We start from the raw sequence: 13,586 nt of genomic DNA on the forward strand, positions 1-13,586 counted from the left end.
CTTACAACAATGTTCCAGTATCTGGTCTAAAGTGTTCACACAAGTGTAGCTGTTGTTACTGCAGCCAATAGTAGCAAGCCCTCTCTTAATACCCTTTGTTTCAGGAGAAATATTGGGCAGGTATCCACAAACATGGTTATATATCACACTTTTGTAATCCAAATAAAAAATATTGTATGACTCCTTTTGAGTGTAGTGCACAGCTGCAGCTTCCAAACAGCTGTGTGTACGTGTGTGCATGTGTGTGTGTGTGTGTGTGTGTATGTGTGTGTGTGTGTGTGTGTGTGTGTGTGTGTGTGTGTGTGTGTGTGTGTGCGCGTGCTTGTGTGTGTGTGAATACTGAAGTATGCAGTCTGTAAACGCTAAGCAGCAGAAAATAACTTGCCACCTACAATTAAACTGCTCTTGTTCGGTCTGCCCAGAGAACAATGAATGCTGGAATGCTGCATAAAACAAAGCAGCAATGGTTATTTTATTTTTGGGTGTCCTTTTTTTTTCTTCAAGCCCAAGCATCAAGAATGGAGTGTTGTTGTGCAAACAGAACAATGTCAGAGTGGCGGGGCACTAATGACAGACTAGCAGCTTAAACCTCATGATTTAGAAATGAGAGAGAGAGAGAGAGAGAGAGAGAGGCTTTGTACCATGGGTCAGGTGCAATGCATGCATGATGCTAAGTAGACTTCTGAGAAACACTGATTATGCCCAATGTTATATGTCTAATCCAATCCTCTGACACTCTCTCTGTGTTTCTCCTTTTTCCTTTTCCCCCCTCTTTTTCTCTTACTGTGTCTCTCCTTCCCTCACCCCTTTCATAAATCTTCTCTATTTATCTCTTTTTCATCTTTATTCTCCCTATCTGTAGGACTTGTTGCACCTGACAGAGACAGATCTGTTGGGGTTGGGGGTTCACAGTCGACTCCATCGAATCCACATTCTCTCAAGCATCCAGTTTCTGCGAGAGAGGGAGACCAAGAGAGGTCAGTGTACTGTGCATTCCATGTAGGCCAAATTCTTTGGGACCACAACCCCCTGTTGCAGTCTCAGCTCTCTCTATGCCAAACCCACAGGATTACCCAAGTGAATATGTGGTAGCATAGCTTTAGGTCCTTAGGTGGGATTTACAAAGTGAAGTTACAGCATTCGGCCAGCATCATTGTATATTATTATATTATATTATTTATGGGTGTCTCTCAAATGCAAATACACATTGAATTACTCATACAACCCAGTGGGCAGGGACAAGGGTCAAACTTTGCTAATATTATGACAACCCCCTTATCCTTTTTCTCAGTTGAATAGTGGAATAGTGTAAAGTTGTAGCTGAGATGCTAACCGCGTTCCCATACCAGTTACAACACACATTAATTTTTTTCATGTTGAAACCAATGGAAATTTGACAAAGTGACAACCCACAGCTGATGAAATAGTGAATCAAACATCATTATAATGTAACGTGTATCTGTTTAAAGTAAAACAATCCAATTTAAAGACCCAGCAATGTGATTGGCTGAGAGAATCTGCCAAATACATGTAACCTAGCACCAGCACTTACAAGACAGAGCTGTGCCTGGACTTTTTCACCCAACGCGGAACAGGTTAATTTTCCATTTTTACACCTTATTTTGAACAGAGTAGAGTTATGGTGCTGTGGACTATTGCTATGTCTATGTGATTTCTGTGATTGTGTTTAACTCGAGTTGAGGCGCGTCTTTTTCTGTGTACTGTGTACTGGTATTGTACTGATCTTCCAATATCTCGCGTTATTGCACTCCCTCTTGTGTATTATTGTGTAATTATAAATCCTTTCACACATCCTTTTTATATATATATGAAAGTCTATACTCTCTCAGACAAACTTGCTCTATCCCAAAAATCACCAACTTACTGAACAAAAGCCTGTGTTATCATCTCTGTCGGTGTGTTGTTTCTAGTCTAGCTGTGTCACTGGGGCCTGGTGCTTTTTCCCTGTCTCTGCCATTGTTGTTGTCTTTCTCTTTTTCTTCCATTGTTTGTTTTGGGCAGCTTATGACTGTCAGGGTGTAGTGCCCTTCACTGAAGAGTTGCATTAATCACACTTGGAGTGTAGAGACGGTGTGTCTGTGTGGATTTGGGACTCAGGCACTGTCCCACCAACACACAACATTGCTCTGTGTGCCCTTGAGGGTTCACGGTGGGTCTATTACAATAAGAATATACTTGATGAAAATAAAGATGTATCAGTTTGGTTGATATGACCATTATCAGTATTAATTATATTTTATATAATAATTGTACATATTTGCGGTATTTAGAAATGTGGTGGTTTTTAATCCAGTGTTGGCTGAAAATGTGTTGCTGGTTTAACTTAGTATAGAGAGTAAAGTAGAAGACTCGTATTTTTTTAGTTGTCTAGTTAATTTTCTGGGTTTAAATTACTGAGCATGAGGGAACATAACGAGATTATGGCAAAAAGACAACACATTTTCCTTTTTATTTATTTTATTATAGGTGTAGTTTAGCCTTGTTAAGCATGATCACATGTGTCCCCTCATTAGACTTGGAAAATGAGCATGGGCCAGGCATGAGATAAAGATAAATATTTATTAATATTGAATGCTATGGAAAAAACCTTAGGATATTTGGACTTGTTTGTGTATGTGTATGTGTGTGTGTGTGTGTGTGTGTATGCGCGCACGTGTGCGGGGTGGTGCTCATGGTGGTTAGTGCTGTCTTCTTTCCTTGATGCCAGCTTATCCCTTTTGGAAGTTCTCATCAGAGAAAAGTGTAATTAGGTGTTGTGCTAGGATTTCAGGAGTCAGAAGGAGAGCATGAAAGACATATGAGAGCAGAATTATGCAGCAATGCTGAAATTAAGAGGAGATCATGGGTAAGATGGAACATAAGGCTCGAGGTCCCATACACAGACAACCAACACACAGACACATTTACTGTCAACACAGATACGGTGTCATGCAGGGGCTTGCTTCCGCTTTAAGTGTGTACTATGCTTTACCCCACACACACACACACACACTCACAAAGTGCTGTGTAAGCTGTGCTGAGGAGGAGACGGCACACGTTGTGACTTACCAGGAGATTTTAAAGTCGTCTGCAGTGTTCCTTAAATCTCAGGGATACCGCAGCCTGGGGGCTAATGTTCTCTGTGTGTAATTAAGTCTTACCTCAACATGTGGAGACACACACACACACACACACACACAGCAAACTGACAGGCTGGAACTTGTTTCCAGCATTACACACTGCCTCCTCCAATGCTATACCTAGAAGGACAAACACAATCTCAAAAGCCTGCTGCGTTCAGTGTCTTGGATCAATGATCTCCAAGAGCCTGGAACACAGGAAGTTCTTCTTCCTAATCTTTGATTTTCATATCATAAACATGACATGTTTACATACATACAAACGATGACTCTGCAATGATTCACAGTATCTGATGAAACAAAGTAAAGTTTAGAACACTGAGTCATCTTCTGTAAAATAAAAATCAAAGTCATTTGATACAATTATATACACATTCTCAACGGGTATTATTAGAGACTACTGAGTGGTGCAGCAGTCTAAGGGTGTTTTACACCTGTAGCTCGTTTGCTTGGGTCTTAATCAGTTAAGAAGTTTATATATTTATAGTTTTTTCTCTTGGTTTGGTTGGTTTTTTACACAGGGAAAAATCCAAGTACATCAAAACGCGAGAATGTTCTCACCTCTGATTGCTCAGACTTGACCAAGGCAGGAGCAAGAAAGTAAACACAGGAAGAAGATCCTGTATTCTGGACTATGATTCTGTACTATTTATCTGATTAGTGGCTAAACTTTAGCCAGTTCTCTCTTATCCTGTTATAAAATACACAACGCACCTCTGGCTATGGGAGCTTTTGAGCTCCGATCTGCTGTGTACACCTTGTAGTTGGGTCAGATCAAGAGTAGGTTTATGTTTTCACCAGAAATTAACTGCACCAAAATTCATTGGAGATGTTCTGAGACCCTCAAGAGCTACTTATACACCACTGCTTTTGGAGTCAACCTTACATTCAGCCACACAAGCATTAATGAAGCCAGTTACTGTTGTAGGATCACTCCAGTTATCACATGTTCCCTCACTGACATTCATTAATTCATTAATTCATTCGTTGTCTGTAACCGCTTATTCAGTTCAGGGTCATGATGGGTCCACAGAATACATGTGAAACACACCCTGGAAGGGCACAAGTCCTTTACGCACTCACACATTCACTTACAATGCCATTCAATTGTTCCTATGTGCAGAGCTGGGGGTTTTATACACCTCTAGCTGACATGTGTTATTGTGTATGAAGACCATAGAAAATTTTTTTCATGGTCTGTTTATATCTTCCGGGTTTCTTTTTTTTGTTTGTTTTTTAATGAGAAGTTTCAATTGTTTGAGGAGTCAGCAGGAGGTCAGACTGAACTAGGTCTGATGTGCAATTAAGTACCTTAGGAGTGGCTTTTGAAAAACAACTAGGTTTATCTCCAGCTTCCTTGGTGTCCGTATACAGCCATTGCCCAAGAGACTACTTCCTGTTAAAACAATAATGTGTGTTATCAATCAAACTTTGAATCATTCTACAAACTCTAAGAATTTTTGAACATTAGTGCAAGCATTTAGTCAAAACTGACAGTGTTTAGAGTACAGATAAACATTCTTCACCAATGAATAGATTAGATGGAACAACACTGAAAGTTAAAATTTAAAGAAATAGAACTATTTAAAAAACATTACTAAAATGCAAAGAGAGAGATTTTTTCTTCCCTGTCTAATAGGGACTAACTAATATATATATATATATTTTTGGATGTGTAACCCCTACCCCATTGATTATGCCAAAAATAAGGGCCCTGAATTCCACATCCCCTCTTCCTCAATGTAAATTAATAACATCTCAACCACACTTAAGTGATAACTCAAATAGGCATGTACGAAAGGTTTGATGTTTACTTAATGTTTCAACAATGTATTATTGATGTACCTTCTGTTATGGATTTTCTAAACTTTTGATAAACATTTTACATTACATAAATAATCAGATACCAAATTTACAGCTTATTTTTACACAGTATGCTTTTGAATAAACCCACCTACAATAGGTGCCTAATTTTGCTTTATAAACCACTAACAAATTCAGGTTTTACATAATCACACCATTACCCACAACCCTTTGTTTATGTGTACGTTACACGTTATGATATAGTACACCTTTAAAAGAGCACCGAATGATAGAAATGAAAAATTAATAGATATCTTAACACTTGTGGGCCCTCGTTTTTAAATACTCAACACCTAAAATTAAGTAAACATAAAAAACGTTGCAGGCCTGAGACAATGCTCGGGAATGTAAAGACCCAAAACTTAAGTGGTCGCTTCACTCAAAAGAGCAAAAAGAAATATTAGAACGGTGTACCTTGGTTTTACTAGGTAGGAGTGAATGAGAGCACAATATCCCTGCAACAGTGGCGAGGCCGAGCATGCTGTCATGGCTGACAGCTGTAGACCACCCCCTTCAGGCAGTAATGCAGAGGCTGATCGTGTTCCCTCAAAGCCAGCCACGTGGGGACTCAGAGCGCTATGTGGGGTGGCATTACAGAGTTTCTGTGTCCAGCTTAATGAAAAGAGTGTAACAATGCTCGTTCTTCAAACATCACAGTCTTTACGAGCAATGGAGAGGGAGCTAATAAAAACTAAACAACAGCAGAGCAGGCTAACACACACATAGCTCCTTAGCAAAACTGGCTAAGCTATAAACCAATAGATTCTTGTTTGGAACACTTCACAAACGTGGCACAAGCTCTCTTTAGTATTAACTATAATTACCGAGTGGCAATTCGTGTAATAACTGAACAAAAGATGGCTGTGTTAAGTTTTCTTGCTTAACTTTGCTTCTACCATTTTTTACTGCTGCGCCATCTCCATCCTCTCCTCTCTCTCTCTTAGTCACTTCCCTTCCACTTTTCTCACTCCTTATTGCGTACATCCCTTGATATTTTAAGCTACCAAACAAACCAATAAAATGTAATCTACATCTTGGAACTATATATACAGGTTATACCATTTTTATCTTGGACTTGGACCAAATGAATAAATACTTATTTGTTTTATTTTAGTAATAGAGCTATAATTTTAACCAGGGCTACACATGCATTTTTGTACTTTTTTTTTTTAAAGAAAAAGGCCCTAACAACAAAGTCAAACTCTACCTTGGGTCTTCAGACCTCAGTACCTCCTCTAAACGGCTCAGAACACATAGAAAAAACCTATCATTCCAAGGACACAATATATTCATAATAAGGACAAACATTGAGAAATATTGTTATTGTAATGGGGCTTCTTTTTGGGAACATTTTCTTTTTCCTATGACATGTATAAATCCTGGATAGTAATGACAAGAATCTAAAAAAGTAAGAAAGGTTTTCATTCAAATGTCTGTATGTGTGTTAATGTCACTTGTGAGGGAGAGAAACCGAGAGACACTGTTCCTGAAGTGTGAAGCATACCATTAAGAGAACAGTTGGCATGCTGCCTGCCCTACTATTAGGACAGATTGCAGATTTGTCAGCATATATTGCCTCCTTTGCTCGTTGCCTACACAAGTGTTTCTGACCTAGATAATAGCACTGCAAGGTCAACAATACAGGCACTGAGATGTATGGTGTGTTTTATTCCACACAGTGTATCTTGGATTTGGACTAGAGGTACAGAAACTAAAAGTGTTCAGTACAATTATTTAGTAGTTTTTTTTTTTTTGAAAATGTACAGGTAGAGTTTTGAAACATATTACTGAGCTGTTTATGAAATATTTATACAATTAGCTTGACTTTCTTTGTATATTTTACAGGCAGTTCTTCATTAGTTCACTAGATATTCATAATTACCATGTTATGTGAGAAATATGGCCAAGGGTAAAACAGAATCTGCAACCCTAAAGCCTTGTAGGCTTTCAGAGAAGCTCAATGATTTGTAGGAACAAAGAATACAAATCAATAATTTTTAGTTTACTGATTAGAGGGACCATGATAATTGTACATAAACAGTATGTATTGTAGTAATTTATTCAAATTTATTTCAGTGTTACAATTTTTAAATAGAGCGGCACGGTGGCGCAGCAGGGAGTGTCGCTGTCACACAGCTCCAGGGACCTGGAGGTTGTGTGTTTTATTCCCGCTCCGGGTGACTATCTGCGAGGAGTTTGGTGTGTTCTCCCCGTGTCCATGTGGGTTTCCTCCCACAGTCCAAAAACACACGTTGGTAGGTGGATTGGCGACTCAAAAGTGTGTGTGTGTGTGTGTGTGTCCTCTCCAGGGTGTATTCCTGCCTTGGCTCTGGACCCACTGCGACTCTGAACTGGATAAGCGGTTACAGATAATGAATGAAGGAATTTTTAAATAGAATATGCTATAAGGATATTTTATCTGTAGTATCTAGACAGCTACAACATCTACAATATCTAGACAGCTACATCTCTCCTTGTGTTTAGACCTTCAGAAACTGGAATGAAGGCAGGCGTTCTGATAGTTCTTATTGTCTTTCAGTGCTCTCAAACAATCCCACAATGAACTGCAAAGAGTAGTGTACAACCCATGTACACTAACAAATATCAGATTACCCATAATCCACTGCATTGTTTGGTAAAAACCCACATGGGGTAGTGTCCGAAATCATTCATTACCTGAATTCAGTTCCCTACAATAGAGAACTATATAGTGAATAATATAGGGAACAGTGAATATGGAGCCATTTTGGACACAGAGCTAGTTTTGATATTTACCAAATATCGCCAATGTTAAAAATATGTATCCCCTTTTTGCAGATTTTTAGTTTAGTTTAATTATTTGAACACAACTGCACTTCTTTACATTGTGTGGAAATTTCAATTTGAATGGAACAATAGAAATAGAGATACATGTTTTTAATTTGACAGCGGTGATATTCAATAGGGTAGCCTCACCAAATGTCATTTCAGCTCTTATAAGACATGCATAGTAATCCAGAGGAGCTATATGCAAACACAAATATCAGTTCCTCTGGATTACTGTGCATGTTTAATAAGGGCTGAAAGTCCAGTAATGCCAGAGTGAAGTCAGTGAACCCATGTGGGAATGGAGCAAGTAATTTTTCAAAGAATCCACAATGGATTAATATTGTGCCTCCTTCACATGCTGCACAGGCTACGCCTCATTCATAAACAACAGGGAACATTTCCTTCAGTGAGAATACATCTCACATGGAAAATCTCCAGCTGTACACTACAGCCCAATTATTCTGAGAAGTTCTGGAGTTTATATATGAAAACGCCTAGTTGTTACGATAGCTTTTGCCAGCACTCTTTACTGAAAGAATCACTGTAAAACTACATCATAAGGTAATATATAGAATTTTATTTTGAATGTATTGTTTGTAGTAGTTTTGTAAAGTGTTTACAAGTGTGGAACTACAGTTTTGCTGGTGAATCTAACTTGACAATTCAGAAAAATGAAATGAAATCAAATTGCTTATTGCCCAGCCTTATTTGTGAGCCACAGTGTCTGTGAGAAAAGTCATCTGCTCATACTAAGATTAGAGCAAGCACAGGGTGTTCACCCCAGTGTTTTATTTTTCAGGATGTTCTTTGGGTGGTGGGTTGTTTTTGCTGGTCTTCACACTGTCACATTGGGTGTATATAAATGATTAGTTTGGCACTTCCAGGCTTGATGCTTCTCATCTAAGATGCCACACATAAACAGGTCTGCTCACCCTGAGTTAATGTTAAAAAAAAAAAAAAAAAAAAAAAAAAAAAAAATATATATATATATATATATATATATATATATATATATATATATATATATGTCAAATATGTCCAGCTGATGAACAAAAATTTGGCTGTAAACTAAAGTCCTCTTCAGCTACCTTCAATAACCTCTATTGTCTGTTTAACAAATACGTAGGCTTATGACCATGGACTAGTCAAGGCCATGGAAGGGTTAGGACTTACGTCAGTAAGCTTACATGCTGCTTTTAGTGTTTCATTTTTTACAGCAGAGAGGAACTTTGGGCATGCTCACAAATCTTCTCCACATTCTAGATCTGTGTGATCTCTAACTGTCCAGGGAGAGGACCCAGAACCTGCAAACTTCAGTTTGATCCCAGATCAGCTTGGAAATACTGTGGTGTATATATAGGTCCTGTTGGTACTCTGTCCATCACCATGGACTCAAGGTGTAAATGGTGGCTGTGAAGTTCCATGATGACAGTTCTGTTAACATGAGCAGAGCGGATGATTCTCAGTAATGCTAGCCATGTGAGCTGCCATCAGTTCCTCCTGGAAAACACTGGTCATGAATGACAGATTGCACATTCTGCTTCTATGAGGCAAAGGCCAAAGATAAAGGGCAATATCTTGACATTGGTTTTAGACTAAAGCTCAGGGAACCTAAAGCTGCACGTTCTTTCTAAATAGTTAATTCCACTCTCACAGGCTACTGTGTTATTATTTCCTTGGAATAACTTTCTATGTGCTGCTAACGGATCAGTGGATTTTGCCAAAATATCCTATCTTTCAATGTAAACTGGACAAATTTAATCATGGGTGGTGCTTACCAATCACAAGGCGGATATGCTTTGGCCCATCCCTATAGCTTTTAAGACATGAAGGACAGTCTGTCTTTGAATTAGAAAACGGCAGGCTAAGGACTATTGGTGTAATTACTATAAAAGTACCGAATATGTACCCTAGAGGGTACCACCACAAGGAGAGCAAAGGTTATCTCCACAGTGACAGATTTTGTGAGAGTTTACCCAGGCCTTACTGTGGTTTTGTTTAAAATAAGTCTAATACAGAATCTCTGACACTTCCAGGCCAATACTCTTTTTTAATATAAGGAGAACCATGGGATTAAATGGACTTTTAGGAAAATAATGCTTCTAAATGGACTAATGCCATAGTAAATGTTTTACTTCCCTTAGGAACCAGATAAATGGATGCAGATAAATTTAACAACATGTCTTAAAAACCTGCTATGTCTGCGAACCCTTCAACATATAATTATTCCCTGGTTTTATTAGTTCATATTTGCAATCATGGTTTCCTCCAACTGCAGTTGAACTTTCAATTCTCACTTTTAGGAGGAAACATAGATTCTTACAGGTTGAAATGTGTCCGGGGGCTGATTCAAAGCTGAGAAATGGAACATTTCTGAAAAATAAAACAATATTGTTTATATTTTATACACTGATAAACCGCTTGTTCCGTCATCCTTGTGTAGAGCAGTGGAGAAAACCAAGGGAATGAGAACCCTCCCTGGAATGAAAACAAACAAGAAAAGAGGGAGAGAGTTTGAAGTGATAAAGAGTGGAGGAGATAAATTGAATGCTATTCATGGCCTTCACTGAAGCCTCAGGCAGGAACGAATGATGACTAACCAGTAGATTACAGATCAGAGTTTTGACTTGGTGCAAATTAATGACAGGGAGAATCCAGAGGAGTGGCATCTATAAAACTCTTTAATATAATTACGGAATGGCTCAGATATAATTACGCATTGCTACCGAAAAGTCCCAGTGTAAGAGCCTGATGTGAAAAACATAATGTCATTTCACAGTCTGTGATTGTGAAATATTGGTTTTGACATCCTGTAAAGGCTCTTTATTTTACCCAGTCTGTAGTCTGTGATATTACAGTCCATTAAGTAAAGCATTCATTAGACATACAGTACCTCCTCTGTCATCCTCATTGCTTGTACTTGGTTTAATCATTGTTGCTGGAATGACAGAAATATGGTTATAAATAATCATAAACCAAAGACTGCAAATTACTTGTGCAACTACAGTTGAGCTGTACTTCTTCAGTACAACAAGATGGCTTCTGTTCATAATTTTACAGAATGCTATATATAGTGCAGAACACATTTTTAGAAAAACATTTATGAAGATAATCTTTGTCATACACATTGTATGAGTGCAAAATATATACACATTGTACTAATCCTGGGAATATTCTTCTAAAATGGTCAAAATCATCACTATGGTGGTACCTTCAAGGGTACAAAAACTGTATCTTTAGTTAAGGAACATAACTGTAACTTGTTTGACTATAATTGTAGATTTTAAAGTTATGTTGATGTCATTTCATTTCCAGGACTTTTGTTCTTTTACTTTACACAGTTTTATAATGAAAGATTACAATTACTCACCTCTCCATCTGGTGAAGAAAGTGTAATGTACCTTTAGGGTGCAAGACTGGACTTTAACACTTGTTTTTTATCTTTTTTACATTTACATTGATTGTACCTTTAGTGACAGTAATGTAGATATACGGTATAATTTTTTCCCCCTGAGATTGTATGACAACAAGCACTCCGCATGCTCAGCCCTAACAGTGTGAACTGTTGCAGACATTGTCTAACCAAATATCAGTCACTACAAAGAAACTCATTTGTGGGCACAGCATCATTAAGTCAGTTGGAGCCATTCTAGGAGAGTCCTGTCCTCCTCCTCCTCCAGAACTGATCACACTGCTCTGGGGTTTACAGGTGCTGTGGTCAAGCAGAATGACCCGGGCTTCATGTGCCTGAAGAAGAGCAGTTTATCAGATTAAATAACAGCAGAAATAGACAGAAAGAGAGATGTCGAGGTGGAAGAAAACAGAGTGAGGAGTTTGGGATGGGGAAGTAAAAATAAATAAAATCAGGGAGAGACAGAAAATCATAAGACAGCGGAAATTCTTTCAGTTTTACACAGGAACAGAAATCTCAAAATCAATCTGGAAAAGATTACTAATACTTGTATGAGGCATTAACACCTCTGCTGTAGAAACATGCCTCTGCCTGTAGGACTGTGAGTAACACACTGCTGCCTGTTACACACAGATTCTTATCTGCACCTCCCATATGCAACAATGTGAATATATCTTGCTTGTTTGCTTATTGTCATTGCCATGGGAAAATCTTCTATCTCCAAAATAAATAAAAAGAAAAAAAAATCCCTAAACATGAAATATATTGTAACATTTTAAATGTCATAGAAATGTTGTGTCACATAGCTCCAGGGCCCTGGAGTTGTGGGTTCCATCCTTGCGTTGTGTCTCTGTCTATGAGGTGTGCTCTAGATTCCTCCCAGAGTCCAAAAACACATGTTGGTAGGTAGATTCAACATTCAATAGTGTCCATAGGTGTGTGTGAGTGAATGGACTGGCATGTTCTTGTCTTGCGGTTAGTGTCTTCGGGTAGGCTCCAGACCCACCACAACCAATGAACTGAAGTAGTTACAGAAAATGAATGGATGAATGACATTTCCAAATAAAATAAATTAAAATACAAATAAATGCTTGTTCTATTCTGTATATTTTGTACTGATTAAGGTGAGAATACATTTTTGAAAAACGTAAATGATTTAAGGTTTTATTTTATTATTAAGGTTTCAGGTATTGATCTGATGTTAATTTTGTTCCTATATTAGATGATGATGATGTACAGAGAGAGTGAAATAAAGCATGACTGAGATAAAATGTATGTGAGAAAAACTCAAAGAATGGGAAACAGCAGTCTGTCACTGGTCAGAGAGTGTCAGAACAGACTGGAGTTTGGAACCGGACACCAGTCGTGATGACAGTCTCAACATCTGAGCTCCGTTTATTATACACATCATTCAGAGAGGGAGTCATATCAGAGACGAGCACTTTGTGGGTTTAACTGTATGCCTTCACATCTAAAACCTGATAATACCAGCCTTCAGAGGTGTCTTTATCAGACACTGATCTCTGTTTTCATGCTCACGTCTCTGACACTGATGAATTATGAGCTGCGAAACTTTGAGGAGCCTAGACACATGTGTGCAGTAACTTATAGAAGCAGTAAGCCTATATTCTCACATATAGTAAGCCTATATTCTATTTTCACCGCACATTTAAAAAATTGCTCAATGTGGGATACATAGTCTGTGGAATATAAACTACTTCATTCAGGGACTACAAAGCAGTATGATTCTCATGAGTTGCTGTTTCCTCTCTATCCCAGATTAAGTACAATAGAATCTGTATTATTTAGAGTGAAGAACGGGCCCTTACTGGTTGTAATAGTATACCTCAGTATGAATCCTAGTGATAATTATTCAGATTTTTTGAATAATAACCATTATTATTACTTAAGCAGTGGAAGCAACTGCGGTGGCGCAGCAGGTGGTGTCGCAGTCACATAGCTCCAGGGGTTGTGGGTTCGATTCTCGCTCCGGATTACTGTTTGTGAGGAGTTGGTGTGTTCTCCCTGTGTCTATGTGGGTTTCCTCCGGGTGCTCCGGTTTCCTCCCACAGTCCAAAAACACACGTTGTTAGGTGGATTAGTGACTCAAAATGTGTCCGTAGGCGTGCATGTGTGCATGTGTGTGTGTGTGTGTTGCCCTGTAAAGACTGGCGCCCCCTCCAGGGTGTATTCCTGCCTTACGCCCCATGATTCCAGGTAGGCTCTGGACCCACCGTGACCTTGAACTGAATAAGCGGTTACTGATAATGAATGAATGAAGTGGAAGTAACTACAAAGCACACCCAAATATATGACATGTTTACATGTTGAACAGTAAACATTAATGGTGCTACTGGTGTTTA

The 13,586-nt window shown here is 38.5% G+C and overlaps 1 protein-coding gene across 2 annotated transcripts in view; it reads left to right on the plus strand.

Annotated features, from left to right (window-relative positions):
• bcar3 (BCAR3 adaptor protein, NSP family member) overlaps window positions 1-13,586 on the plus strand; it is a 103,189-nt gene that overhangs the window by 25,545 nt on the left and 64,058 nt on the right. For both annotated transcript variants that reach the window (XM_066643408.1, XM_066643407.1), the window contains exon 3: window positions 863-977. In XM_066643408.1, the coding sequence (XP_066499505.1) occupies window positions 863-977 (115 nt within the window). The remainder of the gene's footprint in view (window positions 1-862; window positions 978-13,586) is intronic.

The sequence above is a fragment of the Hoplias malabaricus genome, chromosome 14 (genome assembly GCF_029633855.1).
Source record: "Hoplias malabaricus isolate fHopMal1 chromosome 14, fHopMal1.hap1, whole genome shotgun sequence".
NCBI classification, from domain to species: domain Eukaryota; kingdom Metazoa; phylum Chordata; class Actinopteri; order Characiformes; family Erythrinidae; genus Hoplias; species Hoplias malabaricus.